General features: G+C 39.4%; 1 protein-coding gene across 1 annotated transcript in view; it reads right to left on the bottom strand.

Annotated features, from left to right (window-relative positions):
• The window catches only part of scn2b (sodium channel, voltage-gated, type II, beta), a 17,533-nt gene extending 7,569 nt beyond the window's left edge, over window positions 1-9,964 (bottom strand). Inside the window, exons 1-4 of the mRNA XM_015029537.1 lie at window positions 9,669-9,964; window positions 2,007-2,167; window positions 1,698-1,914; window positions 531-723 (exon numbers count right to left, since the gene is read on the bottom strand). Of these exons, the coding sequence (XP_014885023.1) occupies window positions 531-723; window positions 1,698-1,914; window positions 2,007-2,167; window positions 9,669-9,744 (647 nt within the window). The 5' untranslated portion in view covers window positions 9,745-9,964. The remainder of the gene's footprint in view (window positions 1-530; window positions 724-1,697; window positions 1,915-2,006; window positions 2,168-9,668) is intronic.
• Between the last annotated feature and the right edge of the window lie 4,011 nt (window positions 9,965-13,975).

Here is a 13,975-nt window from a genome sequence, read left to right as displayed (position 1 = left end):
ATATATATATATATATGACATCACTTTTTATTTATACAGTGGCAAAATTTGGTTAATAGGTTTCTTTTTAACATGGAGGCTAACTAAGCCTGACTTTCAGTGTTTTTGTGTGGTTGTGTTTAGGGCTGCTGTGTTTAATTCCACATTCATCTTTTAACATTGTCACTTTACAAGGAAAAGGCGTTAAACTGCAAAGTCAAATGTTGTTTTTTAACGTTTTATGAGATATATACAGCATTTTTATAATAACTCAAGGTAGCATAGGTACATGCTTGTGCTATAAAATAGCCCTACGTGCCTGGAGAGTACATAATACTGCCCCTTTAAGCTTCTATATCTAATCTGATATACAGTAGAACTAATGGTTGTCTGACTCACAGTGCACACAGCTGAATTACATAGAGCAGGTGCTGCTAAACCACAATAGATTTGATTATGGCACTAAGAGATTTGCTGGATTAAAAGCTTCTTCTTTGACATTGAAGCTGCTTCAGTTTTTAAATTAGGGATTTTATGTTCCGATTTCTTACTTTGTTCCCTCCTCTGCAACAGCTTCAGGCTCGAGCTTTCCCTCCTCTTCCATCTTTTCCTCTGAAATCAGTTCTTGCTTCCGATGTCGGCGGAGACATTTCACCACCACCATTGAAAGGATCAGCAGAGCTAAAGCTCCCCCCACTGATGCCCCAATGGCAACAGCAATGGTTGAATCTCTCGGAGGGGGAACTGAGAGAAGGAGAGAGGAGAGAGTTAACTTTTCCTGCAGACAAAGAATGGAGTCGAGTGCGGCGCTCGCTAAAAGCTCTGATTAAACAAGTGGAAAGAAAGTGCTGCTGAGCTAGCCTGTATATGATGTGGGCTTGTGTGTGTGTGGAAGAGCAGGAGTGATGCACGAAGTTCAACCTCGTGTTAGTCATTAATAAGTAAGACGCTGACTCATCACAAATAGATCTCAACACTCCCAAGAAAACAGACATTTAGACACTAACGTTACTTGAATTACATGTATACGCATGAAAATTATTACGTCATGAAAAATGTAAAGTAATGTTTTGTACCCGTCTGCAGCTGTTTGGTCAAATGCGACCAAGTTTGAAAGGTCGCATTTGAAAACCTGCAGTCCAATGGAAAAGCATTGGTTCCTTAATGATTTCGTCAGCTTTTGCTTTCTATCATAATTAAATGTTTTGATTATCAAAAAAATGCCTTAAGACATAATCAATATGCATATGGTAATTTCTATTTAAAAAAAAAAATCCAAACCAAGCTGATCCTGTGTTAAATAACAATTGTCACATTTTCCTAAATGGACAACCTATATTGCAATGTACAAACATTTATTGCATGAACCACAAAAACATGTCCTGCAGAGCCATAGTTTATAACCGAGGTGTTCAGATGAACAAAGTTAGAGGACTAAAGGTGATATGTGAAAACAAAATTCATTTTAGAAATGAATTTTAAGAGTATTTTTTCCTCTAATTATTACACACAGTCACCATACATGGATAAAAACCATAGAGTGAGGCAAGATGCTTTTTCTTGTCACTTAGGCTCAGTAAGTGTCTGCATCAAGCGGTGATAGTTGGAGATGTAAACCACTGCCCATGTTGTTTTATGTCATTAGCTGAAAAGTATGGAAACGGTTGCACGGGGTTATGCTTCATGTATTTGCAGAAGAGTGTTACGTCACATCTTACGTTCTGTGACAACTTTGAAGTCAATGACACCATGTCCTTGGATGCGATCCGGGGGGTTCCTCACATAACAGTTGTAAATCCCCTCGTCCTCCAGTTGAACGTCCTGCAGCGTGATCGATAAGTCGTTCTTCTCCAGGTTACCAGAAAACACAACCCTCTCTCCAAACCGGTTTGAAGGTACTGGTTGCATTCCTTTATTCTTGTCATAAGTCATGAACTAAAGGAAAAGAAAGTGTGGCTTAAATACAGGTTTAAGCTTTGAAGGCGAGTATTCTTGGTATTAATGTATTGAAGGGTTTGGCAGCTCACCTTTTCCTCTGTATTGTTCAGGGTCTCTTGGTAAGTCCAATTCATAGCAAACTTGGTCCGGTCAATCTTGTAGCAGGAAGTGAAGGTGCAGGGGATTGTGACAGTTGTTCCATTGAGTGCATTGATGTAACTGGACACTAGCACATCCATGCTCGAACAACCTGTTTTAAAAACAAATAACGTTGATGATTCAAATAAGATTAAAACAGCTAACTAGCTAAATGTGAAATAAATCGCAAGAATTATATCCTGGTTCTTGCTGCCAATACTAATTTGGCCTTTTTAAAAATGCAGATTTTGATTTGAAGCCCAGAGTTCAGCCGTCGTAACATAAAGCTTATGTTGAGTTGGGCGTAGTTGGCCAGTTCTGCAGAACAGTGAATTTGCAGGATACTCCCCGTCAGCCATCAGGCGCGAGGCGCAGAGATGGATGGCAGACAGGCCCACAAATGCACTCAGATGAAAGCGGAGTATGTTGGAAGTCAGAATGTACAGAACATGCAGTACAAGTTTATTGCAGAAAAAAAACAAAAAAACTTTGTCAATATTTTTATTTTTACCTAACTTAAATTTAAAAAAGAATGACTGACTGTCTTTGGTGCTTTTTCACAAGGTAGCAAAAGTGAAGTAATTGTTTTCTTCTTTTTACTCTTCAGACACAAGGAATGGTCGAGCATAGGTGGTAAGTAGGGACACATTTTATTTTTTTGTCACATCATCATGAGGCAAGTGTTAAATATCCTATTAACCAGGACAAGATGAAGAGATTAGATAGACATGATCTGTGTGGATCTTAACACATATTGTGCGGATGGTTCATCCTTCTGAACAAATATACAAATGCAAAATCGCCTCTGGGGATTAACAAACTTCCCAATTTAAGCGTTCAGGAGAGCCCCAAGCACACTCGAACTGAAACAAAGATGTGTTTAACATCATGTCGTTTAATATGCATATCGTTATTTATTAAGTAATGATATCCAAGATATTTTACGTGACCCAAACCTCTGCATGCCAATTCAAGATTACCTGTGATAACAGAAGTAATGACTAACAGTACATGAGATTATTATTAGTTGTACAAGTTTGTTCTTCTATTGAAAGCCTTTTGTCTCATCACAGACCTCCTCGCCACCCCCACCTCACTCCAGCCCATGTTCTCTCAGCTGTGTTGTTTGTGTGCGATGGGACTCTGCACCAATCTCTCCTCTGCAGTCGAGTGTTTCTGGCTCCCTTCCCACAGCTGCTGCACCACTCATAAGCCTGCATCTCTGCACCACACAGTCAGACTACCACCCCTCCTTTCTCCACCTACTCGAAGTATGCATAGTTTACACATGCACACATATTCATACGTGATGGGTCAGGGCCATTACCTACTTTAGAGGACTCTAACACATAAACACACATGCATGCGGTTCACCCTCTAGGTCTGCATCATCAGCAGTGAGCTCGCCTCTCTAAATGTGCTATGTCAATGTCATCTTTGCAAACAAGCCCACATGTACACACACCTCACATTAAAGCAAACACCTCTGAAGTGCTGCAAACATATGTGCCCTTGGTACAGTCAGTTTAGCTCAGCTATACAGCATGAGAAACCTTTCGGTTCAGACTCCTGCTGATTCAGCAGTCATGTGGCTAGTAAAAAAAAAAAGGGAGGCAAATGCAGAGACTTCCTAACATGAAATACTGCAGTGAGGCCCCCCGCATGTGGCTCCTCCCTCCCTCTGCCTCTCCCTTTTCACTCTCCCCATCTTTGTCCACCTTCCTTTCCTCGTCTCACCTCCATCCTGAAAGCTTTCTAAAGCCCTCAGCCCTCACACTCCATTAGCATCTGAACTTTAAAGAACTCCCTACATTTCTTTAGCTTATGCATTTCTAAAATGTTCAGACGTCTGTAACACGTTGTTTTTTTTACCCTTTCACGGCAGGATTTTCATAGCAAACGATTTTTTGTTTCATTTGAGAGAGCATATTTTGAGTTGGTTCTTCTTTATGCATCATAATTGGAAAAGGTCAAAAAAAGACTGTCTGGACCTTGTGGTACAAGGGCACAGGACCGTAAATGAAGTGGGAAGCAGGAAACTGCTACTCAACAACAGTTTTACTTCCACTCAACTTATATTAGCTCAGTCATTTGAAGTGATGTTCACTTCCAATGAAATTCACAGACCTCTGTATGCTTCAAATTATGAAGAGGGTTAACATTTTCTAAATAGCCTTTTTGAAGCCAGTTCAGTCTGGTGCTTACAGTTGAAACTGAAAGGGTACATACACCAAATGAAAAGACACATAAACCTTTTTTTTTCTCCTTCATTTTATGAAATTAAATCACCCCAAACTTTTCTTGTTTTAGGTAAGTTAGAATTATCAAAACTATTTAGATTTGCTAAATGCCACAATGATGAGAGAATGACTCATTCTCAGAGGTTTGTATTTTCACGCTTTCAAAATCAGAAGTTTGCATCCAGAATGATGTCTATATTTTTAAGCAATCAATTGAGGACGTCATGGCTTTGAAAGTTAACTAATAAAATGGAGGGATAGCTCTGAATGTCTTTTGAAGTCACATCTCAAACAAACTGCTTTCTAGCTTGACGTAGTAGGAAATTGAAAAGAACTCAAACAACAAGATGAAGAAGAAAACTGTGGAGCTGAACTAGTCTGGAACAATTTCTAGACGATCGATGATTCATCTGTTCAAACAATTATATGCAACGATAGACATGATCAGGATGTCCATTCCGCACATAATATTGCTCCATAAGGAGTCACCTCTGGGACACCTCAGTGTCCCAGAGGTGAATGTGGTTTAGACTGAAATATGCAAATCAACCCCAGAAGAAAAGTCAAAGACCTTGTTCTGAAGCTGATGAGACGGCGCCATTATCCACAGTGAAATGTGTCCCTTCCTGACATGGCCTGAAACACCACTAGGCAAGGAAGAACACATTACTCCAAAAGAAAGACTGTAATTGGATGCATTTACATTCGTTTTTCTAAATGTTCATTAATCCACAACATTCTACTCCAGCAAATAAAGTAAAGGGAAATTAAAGCTTAGCTAAATGCATATTCTCGCTCGCATAAAAACCAGAGAAGTTTGGTCATAGTTAACTTCAGACAGTGGGAAAAGAAGGTGATTGTGTCTTTTTATTTGGTGTAAGCAATCTTGTGGTTTTAACTGTACATGTATTTAGCTGTTGATGTTTTCTGTCAGAATTGACGCGGAAAAGAGGTTTGAACACAACCTGCAGGTGTCACGCCTCTGAAGTGATGACCAACAGTCTGGCTGGCATATTTGAAGCAAATATAGTGCTTCAAATTGGTGCGTCATCACTTTGTGACATTTGCAGATGCTGGACAGGTTGCGGTAAAGTATGCAGAGGCAGAACAGGTCGCTCCACCTCTGTAAACCGTATTTTCATCAGTAGCAGTGACATTTGAGGACAGCACAAAACTATTCTGATGAAATACGCACCCATTGTGTTTAATTCTTTAGTACTCAAGTTGTCTGACATAATTTAAGTGTAACATCCTTCTTTTATTTACCGAAAGTTGTTTTTATAATTTTTTTTTCCATAGTTTAAATATTACTTGTTGTCCCGCATTGCACTAGAAGACTAGGAGTTTAAAACAAGCCACTCCTTAAGTTCACAATAAACATTTTTACCAGTGTTTGATTCGGTTTTTTAGCCTTTTAAAATAGACTGCCAGATCACACAAGAAGATATCAAAAATATGCAAGGCTTGTGTTCCTGTATATATGCCTATATGTCTCTGACCACTACAGAGTCACATATGAGCTTTGGAGCGAGTAGATAATTCAACAGACAATGTCAATTATTTAAATCCAGGCAATTAGGGGTGGTGAGGAACTGAGAGCTTTCGCCTAACACCAAAAAATACTCAAATCTCATCTGTGCTGGCCTTGCTGTACATATAAAACTGGGCTATAAAACAGTAACAACATCTTTTGTGACAGACACTTGATCAAAAGTAGTGAATTTTTATAACTTCACTGAATTCCGATCAAGAACCGCACAGCATTCTGGGGGATATTAAATATTAATACAAAAAGTGCAGGTAAGGTATGCATCACACTGCATGTTACCACAGTGTTGGGGAGGCAACAGCGAAGGCACAAACAAGGCCTCATTTTCATGCTGACCTTGTTTTTACCGTGTCAATAGCAGCTAAACAGAATTTGTTTAGAGCAATAAGAAGTTTCTGCCTAAGGCACCTCATGTCCCCTTAAGTATATTATGCATTATTGGCAACCATGTCTGCTGGTGCTATAGTCATATATTCTGGATATAAAAGGGTGCACTTTACAACAATACAGCGAAAAACGTTCAAACAAGCAGCAAAGGAGCATGCCTTTGTGTGTAGAACAATGTAATGTCATTCTGTTTGCATGGTGTTTATGTTGCTTTTTAAAAATGTGATATGAATAACTACATGAAGCAAATTCTTTGTTTTGTTTTTAAATACATCTCCACAAGAGACACCATGTACTTCCTGCATCATGCAAAAACCCCTCTCTGCTGTAGACATCTTTCAACTGTCCTCTAATTTCCAATTTCAGGTATAAGTCCCTATGTCCTGCTAAAAATAAATGGCTATGATGAAGAGCAACTACAAAAATACTTGTATGACTTTTGAAAAGTGCATAGTTCCCAACAATATGAAAATATGTTGAGTGACTTGCTGTTATGAATAGTTATTGACTGTGCCAATGTCTTTGTGCTGCTGCCCTCTAGTGCATTGTCTGAGGAACTGTGACTCTGCAGTTGCTAAGCAAAGTTTAGATGATGACCATGAAAAACAAATTCATCGAACAGTTTTGCCATCAGCCACTTTGATTTCTGACCGCAGGCAATACTAAAACTTTGGTGTTGTTTGAATTATGTTATTGAAATGCCTAGACTGAAGTATGAAGAAATACCCTGAAAAATTAAAGTGATGTGTTCATTCACTGAAAATGAATAAACATGGGGTTGCTTGTTGAATGATAGCTGCCTTCGGTTGTGCACCAGGCTGTAAACTCACTAGGTATTCCTTAAAACATTAGAATTAATTGCCTAACTGCATTGTTTTCTTCAGCTAAATTATGTTACCCAAAGCAGAGTAAAAGTAATAAATTTAGAAGCGTTTTAAAAGCGCTCAAGCACTTCAGGACAAGCAGAATAACAGGAAACACAAATTAAAACACTAAACATAAACAGTTGCACAGGAACAGGCAATCACAGTGAGCAATCAATCTGAGACAGGTTTGAGTTTTGATTTGAACAGAGTGTCAATATTGTCCGGAGAGAGAGAATTCCAGAATTTGGGAGCCGAGCTTTGCTGCTCCCGATGGTGCTGAGTCGAGCAGAAGGAAGAGCAAAATGAATAGAGAAGGAAGCCCTAAAGCTGTACAAATATCAATGAGATCTGAAAAGTAGGGAGGGGCAAGGTTATGGTGAATAACCTTGGATGCATACAGGAAATTGTTGAAATGTATTCTGAATTTGACAAAAAGCCAGAGGAGCTGCTGCAAGACTGAGGCCATGTAGTGAAAAGAGGGAGTTTTATGAATGATGAGTGCTGTTGAGGGTAACACCCAGACTTTTAGTCTCAGGTGACGGGAGAATGTAGCCACTATCTAGTGGAAAGGTAGGAACTGTCAACTTTGGATATTACAGATTTGATTCAGACAAGGAGGATCTCAGTTTTTAGTTTAAGGAAGTTGGAGAAGAACCAGGATTGCATTTGAGAAAAGCAGGTTAGGGAAGAGAGTGGAAGTGTGGCATTTGGCTTTACATGTAAGAGGGAGCTGGTATCTACCACAATGGGAGATATTCGTATTCTAATATTTTCTGGAAGCTTAACATTTATTTCACTGTTATGCAGAATTGCCAAAAGGAAAAATGACAAAAAGTTTAGTGTTCCCAGGACAGAGCCCTGGGGCACACCGGTTGGGACAGGGGAAGGATGGGAACAAAAGAACTTCAGTTGCAAGGAGTGCAGCTGGACAGGTAGGAATAAAACTAGTCAACGAACGTGCAAGCAATGCCAATTGAAAATAATCTGTGGAGAAGGATGGCGTGAGAAACTGTATCCAAGGTCACACTCAGATCCAGGAAAATGATAGTAGAAAGTCGACCACAGCTGCCAGCAGGAGATTGTTGATTTTTATGAGGGCAGTTTCAGTATGGGAGTCGGAAACCAGACTTGAAATGTTCATAAATGTAAGTGTATATACTGTAGGTAAGCCAAAGCCAAGGTTTCCCCCAGTGTATTAAAAGCCTGGTGGGCTGCCAGGCTTGTAATTCAAGTAAAAAAAAAAAAAAAAAGATCTTTTTAACATAAATTTTCAGAATGCGTGAGTTGTGGCATATTGGTATCACAGTGAGCATGTTTTTTTTTAGGGATCATCTTTGCAGGAAACAATGACGTTCTCTTTGGAGGCAAACACAGGTGGAAGGACAGATTTCTCCATATCCACCACAGCAATCTCTTTTATGGAACATCTCTTACCACTGGATTATATAAAAAGTGAGAAGTTGGATTTAAGGGGATAAATAAGTCTGAGCGATTAGAATACAACATGCATTATGTGGGCAGGAAGTAAGTCAAGGAACATGAGACCTGTAGTAGTTACAGGGTATAAAGTTTGTCAAGTTAGAAAATACTTTCCTTAACAGAGGGTTTCATGTTTTCTCCTATTTCTGCCATGAAAGTCATAAAATTGACTTTCATGGCAACAATGAAATCTGCTGAAGATGGCAGCCCTGATGTCAATCAGGAAGTTAAGGATCAGACTGAACAGGGAAGTCAGTAATAAGCTCTAGTGGAAAAGAAACCTGTCAAACTGCTCAAAGTGGCGGCAGCAAGCATAGGAAAATGAAAAAATGTAAGAGTGGAGACTTGCAATCTGCCTAATGCAAACTAACTGACATTAAGTCGATCTAAAGGATTTAATGTTGATTTCTCTAATTTTCATCTATTGCCTCTGTGCAAACAGAGTGGTCATTGAGTGGTCATTTTGTGCTTAGTAGGCAATGGTCTTATCTACTTGGGCTCCCTAGCAAAATCTGTGTGTGGCCCCACTCAGCCATGGTCTGGCCCTGGCTAAACATACAGAGTAATAACACACAGCAAGTGTGTTGTTGCCTTGCTTCATCCCATTGTACGTTTCTATGCATCAGCACTGGATTCATATCCAGTTATGTTAGAAAACAACAATTACACAGGTATGTTTTTCCATGCTGTGCGTCACAATTGCATTTAAACGCGGTGAAACTGCAAGACTAAACAAAGACGTGATTTAATGCATACGGACCTTGATCAGGGTCAGAAATTAGCTCAGTTGAGTAATGGAGGGGAAAGTGGGTTTTAATGTTTGGCTTTATCGGTGAATTAAATAAATAAAAAAAATGGCTTCATTCGGTTACACTGTCTTATGTTGCATCTACTCCCACCCCATCCATCTATCCATCTGTTGTCTCCACATAGCCTTCCGATGAAACACACACTCAAATATCAATGGTTAAAAAAAACAAACACACACACACACACAAAAACAAAACAATGATCACGCCATCGTATTGACTGATTGATCCGCGAATTATAGGCGTCGGGATGTGAAATGCTTTGGCTGTTTTTGCGTCTTACCAGAGAGCGAGAGCAGCAGCAGCAGCGCGCTCACCAGCTGAACGCCAGACCTCATCTCCTGCTCCGACGAAGACATTTTATTATCCTTCCCCTTTATGTCCGGTTATGTGATTAGAAAAATTAAAAAAAACTAGATATGCCCCCCCGAGACTGATCTTGGTATGCGCGTTTAAATGCTAAAAAAAAATAAAATAAAATAAAATAAATACAAACCCAAAACAGTAATTTATTTTTCGAGGCAGAACATGGCTGGCAGTGTCTGTAGCCTTGTAACGGTTGATCTTATGGTTGTCGGTCCGTCACCTGATGGAGAACAGAAACGAGAGCAGATGTTAAGATGGAGAATGTCTCCTCCTCCTGGACGGTTGGAGATACATATTTTTTGGGAGAAATTGTGTGCTTCTACGCCACACAACTCAAAATATGAAATTAAATTATGTTATTGTAATCTTATGTTTTTCCCTGGACTTTTCTGGAACGCGGTGTGACAGAATGCTTCTGCTCTTTAAGCAGAAATTGAAATTTTCTTCACAGGAAAACCAAAATAATTAATTAAATGTCACATGATAATATTTTGCCCTTTAATAATATTTACGTTTTATTCTGACATCCTAGATGCAACAGCATGGTGGCTGCCTTACAAATTTTGAACAGACATGCTTAACAGAACAAAATATTTTTCTGAGGGATTTTTTTTTTTTTTTTTTTTGTGGCAAACATAGTGAGTTTTCACATTACACAATACAGAAGAAGAGCATAATAAAATGGCACACATCTGTGGATATGCTTTGAAATATATCCACAGATGTTCTCCAATTAACATTAATTATGAATGAACGGATCAGACGCATAAAATCAATGACATCATAAAAATGTCAAAATGTCACTTTCAGAATATCAGAGTTCAGCAAAGTCGTACAGTTGAAGAGGTGCGTAGACTGGGAAAAATCCATACCGAAAAAAGGATTATGTAAAAAACAACAACAGCAACAAGGATGTTTAGCATTGTGCCTCTTTTGGCAGCAACTCACTGCTTAGCAGAAGCAGTCTGACATGCCGTGAAACACGAAATTAAACAGAGCCCATCCCCAAACTTTAATCCTTTCCATACTTCCTGGATGACAGACAGAAGTATAAAATTTAATTTTGTGGTGTAGCCAATATGTGGTTTCATGTGGTACATGTCTTCCCTACTTCATCAACCATTATTCTCTACCGTTATTCTTTGCAGTGTGTGCAAAACTGTAGTCAGATGGAACACACAAAATTCATGTTTCGGTGGTTTTACATTTAATTAGCAGCACTAAACAGGCTCTGAAAAGGCTTTTAAATTCACAAGGAGTTGAGTACGATTTGGGAATAGTGGTAAAGACTTTGGTCAGTGCAGAAAAAATAAAATATTCAAAGATATGCTTGAGCTCAAAAACTAGAGTTATCCTGATGCCATGTTTTTAACAGGGTGACATTGTTTGTTCCACTTATATATATAAAAAAAGAAAAATCCCTTCTCACCCTCCGCGGGTGGTCTCTCTCTCTTTCATCCTCTGAGCTCGGGTCCTCTACCAGAGGCCTGGGAGCTTAAGGGTTCCTCCAGTATATCTTGGCTGTGCCTAGAACTGCACATTTCTGGACTGAGATGTCTGATGTTCCTGGGATCTGTTTGAGCCACTGCTCCAGTTTGGGGGTGACTGCCCTGAGGGCCCCGATGATCACAGGCACCACTGTGGTCTTCACCTTCCAGGTCTTTTCCAGTTCCTCTCTGAGGCCCTGGTATTTCTCCAGTTTCTCCTTTTTCCTGATGTTGTGGTCACTTGGTATTGCTACATCCACCACAACGGCTTTCCTCTGTTCTTTGTCCACCACCACAATGTCCGGTTGTCTCGCCATTACCATCTTGTCTGTCTGGATCTGGAAGTCCCACAGGATCTTAGCTCGGTTGTTCTCCACCACCTTTGGGGGTGTTCCCCACTTCGATCTCGGGGCTTCCAGTCCATATTCTGCACAGATGTTCCTGTACACTATGCCCGCCACTTGGTTATGTCGTTCCATGTACGCTTTCCCTTCTAGCATCTTGCACCCTGCTGTTATGTGCTGGACTGTCTCAGAGGCCTCCTTGCACAAAATAATGCTTTCAAGCCTTCTTCCTGGAGAGTATAGCCATAAGTGGAGTCCATCTAAATAATCTATAAACTATGAACACTTTTAAGAGCCATTGTGATTCAGCAGATGTTGAGACTGGCTCTCATACATACGCAGTGTTTCATTAATGATTTCTGGTTTTTGTTTCCAAGATGTCGGCTTGTTAGAAAGCATGTGGATGAATCAGTCTCCTGAGCCTGCTAAAGTTAACTCTGAAGTAACAAAGAGATGGGAGTTTCTCCTCTTTACTGTCCCACAGTGGGGAAATGCAGGCGTTAAAGCAGCAAAGGGGCAGGACGTTGTGGCATGTACGTTTACACAAATTCAAAAGTATGACAAATATATAATTCAAAATCAAGAATATGTAGTTGCGAAAATTATAATACTCTGATCCAAGGAATGTGCAACTTGACTAGGATATATTTTTTTAAAAATTACAAAATGTGCATATGTAATTGTGCATTGTGTTGAGAATAAATAATTCTGTGCTTTCCTTTGGTCTCTTTTAACTAGTTGCAAAGCTAAAGCTAAAGGAAATGACATGTTAAGAAAACGCCCTCAAAGCTACGGTTAGAGGATCTGACACACTAGCGAACGCCCTCTTTAGGGCGTAGCTCAGGCAAAGGCCAACAAAGAGAATGAAAAACTTTTGTTTGATGCCATTTTGTTCTGCTAGTCCTTAAGGATAACATGAACTATGGACCAGCTGTATTTTGGTATTAATAAATTGAATTCCTGAATTCAACTCACTGACTCTTCTTCAACCTCATACATCAAGAACTTAGCATGGAGAAGGATAATTCTCCACAACTGAAGACAATAGAGTTTTTTTTTTTTTTTTTTTTTTAAATAAATGAAAATAAAAAACAACAACTTTGCAAGCAAAAATTTTGCAAATATCAGCAGAAATGTTATTTGAAATGAGTAAAACTGTGCAAATTCCAGCAGGCATGTGAACACATATAGAGTTCGTTCAGAGCAGTAATGGTTATAGAGTCTAATAGCTGCTGGGAGGAAGGATTTCCTATATGTGCATTTAGGATGCAGCAGTCTGGTACTGAAAGAGCTTTCCAGCTCAGCAACAGCTTCATGGCTGGGAGACATTGTTCCTCAATGTTGTTATTTTAGCCAGAGTCCTTCTGTCCTCCGCCACCTGCACTGGGTCAGGGGTGCACTTGGTACAGAGCTGGCCTTCCTGATGAGCTCACCTCACCTGTAGATGAGCTGCTGCTCCAACAGTCTACACACCATAGAATATGGCTGATGCCACCTCAAAATGAATGAAGGTCTTCGACCGCGTCCTACACCGCAAAAGACCTCAGCCTCACATGCTACTGCCCAACCTGTCTATGCCGTTTACTGCAGGTCTCCCTTTACCTGTCAGCTGAGCTGTCAAATATTGGATTTGATCACTTCAAAATTTCAGTGCTATGAACCCGTCGAAACAGAAAGGCCTTACTTACAATTCTTAAAACTGCATCTTTATGATCGCCGAGATCTTTGCAACCTTTGGACTGAAAAGACGAAAGGAACACACACATCCCAAAAGCCTTTTGGTTGTGTGTTCTGTTTCATCTGCAGGGAGGATTTTTTTTCACATGGAGACCTATTTGGTGTGACTGCTATTTAGTTATTATTTCAAAAGCTTATTTTTGTGTACACTTAGGTTGTTTTATATTTAAAAAATTATCTTGATCTATAAGGGAAGAGATACTTTTTTCACAGCACTCTACAAGACACACATGGACATTACATCCATACAAAAATATACACACAGTTCTCAGTAAAACCAGGAGAGGGCGCTGTGACTCCATGGTAAGTCACTTGTGTTAACTGACAATTTACTCAGGAGTTAAGCTTGTGTTCAAACTAAAGTTGCTCAACAAGCTTTTAGAGGAGCATCGTCTTTGCCATAGTTTTGGCAGGTAGACTAATTAACATATGACATAACTATTTCACTTAAGAGTGTATATATGCATTTTATACGTTGCACACACACACACACACACACACACACACACACACACACACACACACACATATATATATATATATATATATATATATATATATATATATATATATATATATATATATAGAGAGAGAGAGAGAGAGAGAGAGTGTTATGAGATATAAAAATATCTCTTTTTCTCTGTCATAAAAAGATA

This window comes from Poecilia latipinna, unplaced genomic scaffold (genome assembly GCF_001443285.1).
Source record: "Poecilia latipinna isolate Pla-1442-1.1 unplaced genomic scaffold, P_latipinna-1.0 Scaffold157, whole genome shotgun sequence".
NCBI classification, from domain to species: Eukaryota; Metazoa; Chordata; class Actinopteri; order Cyprinodontiformes; family Poeciliidae; genus Poecilia; species Poecilia latipinna.
This window is presented reverse-complemented; position numbering and strand designations above follow the sequence as displayed.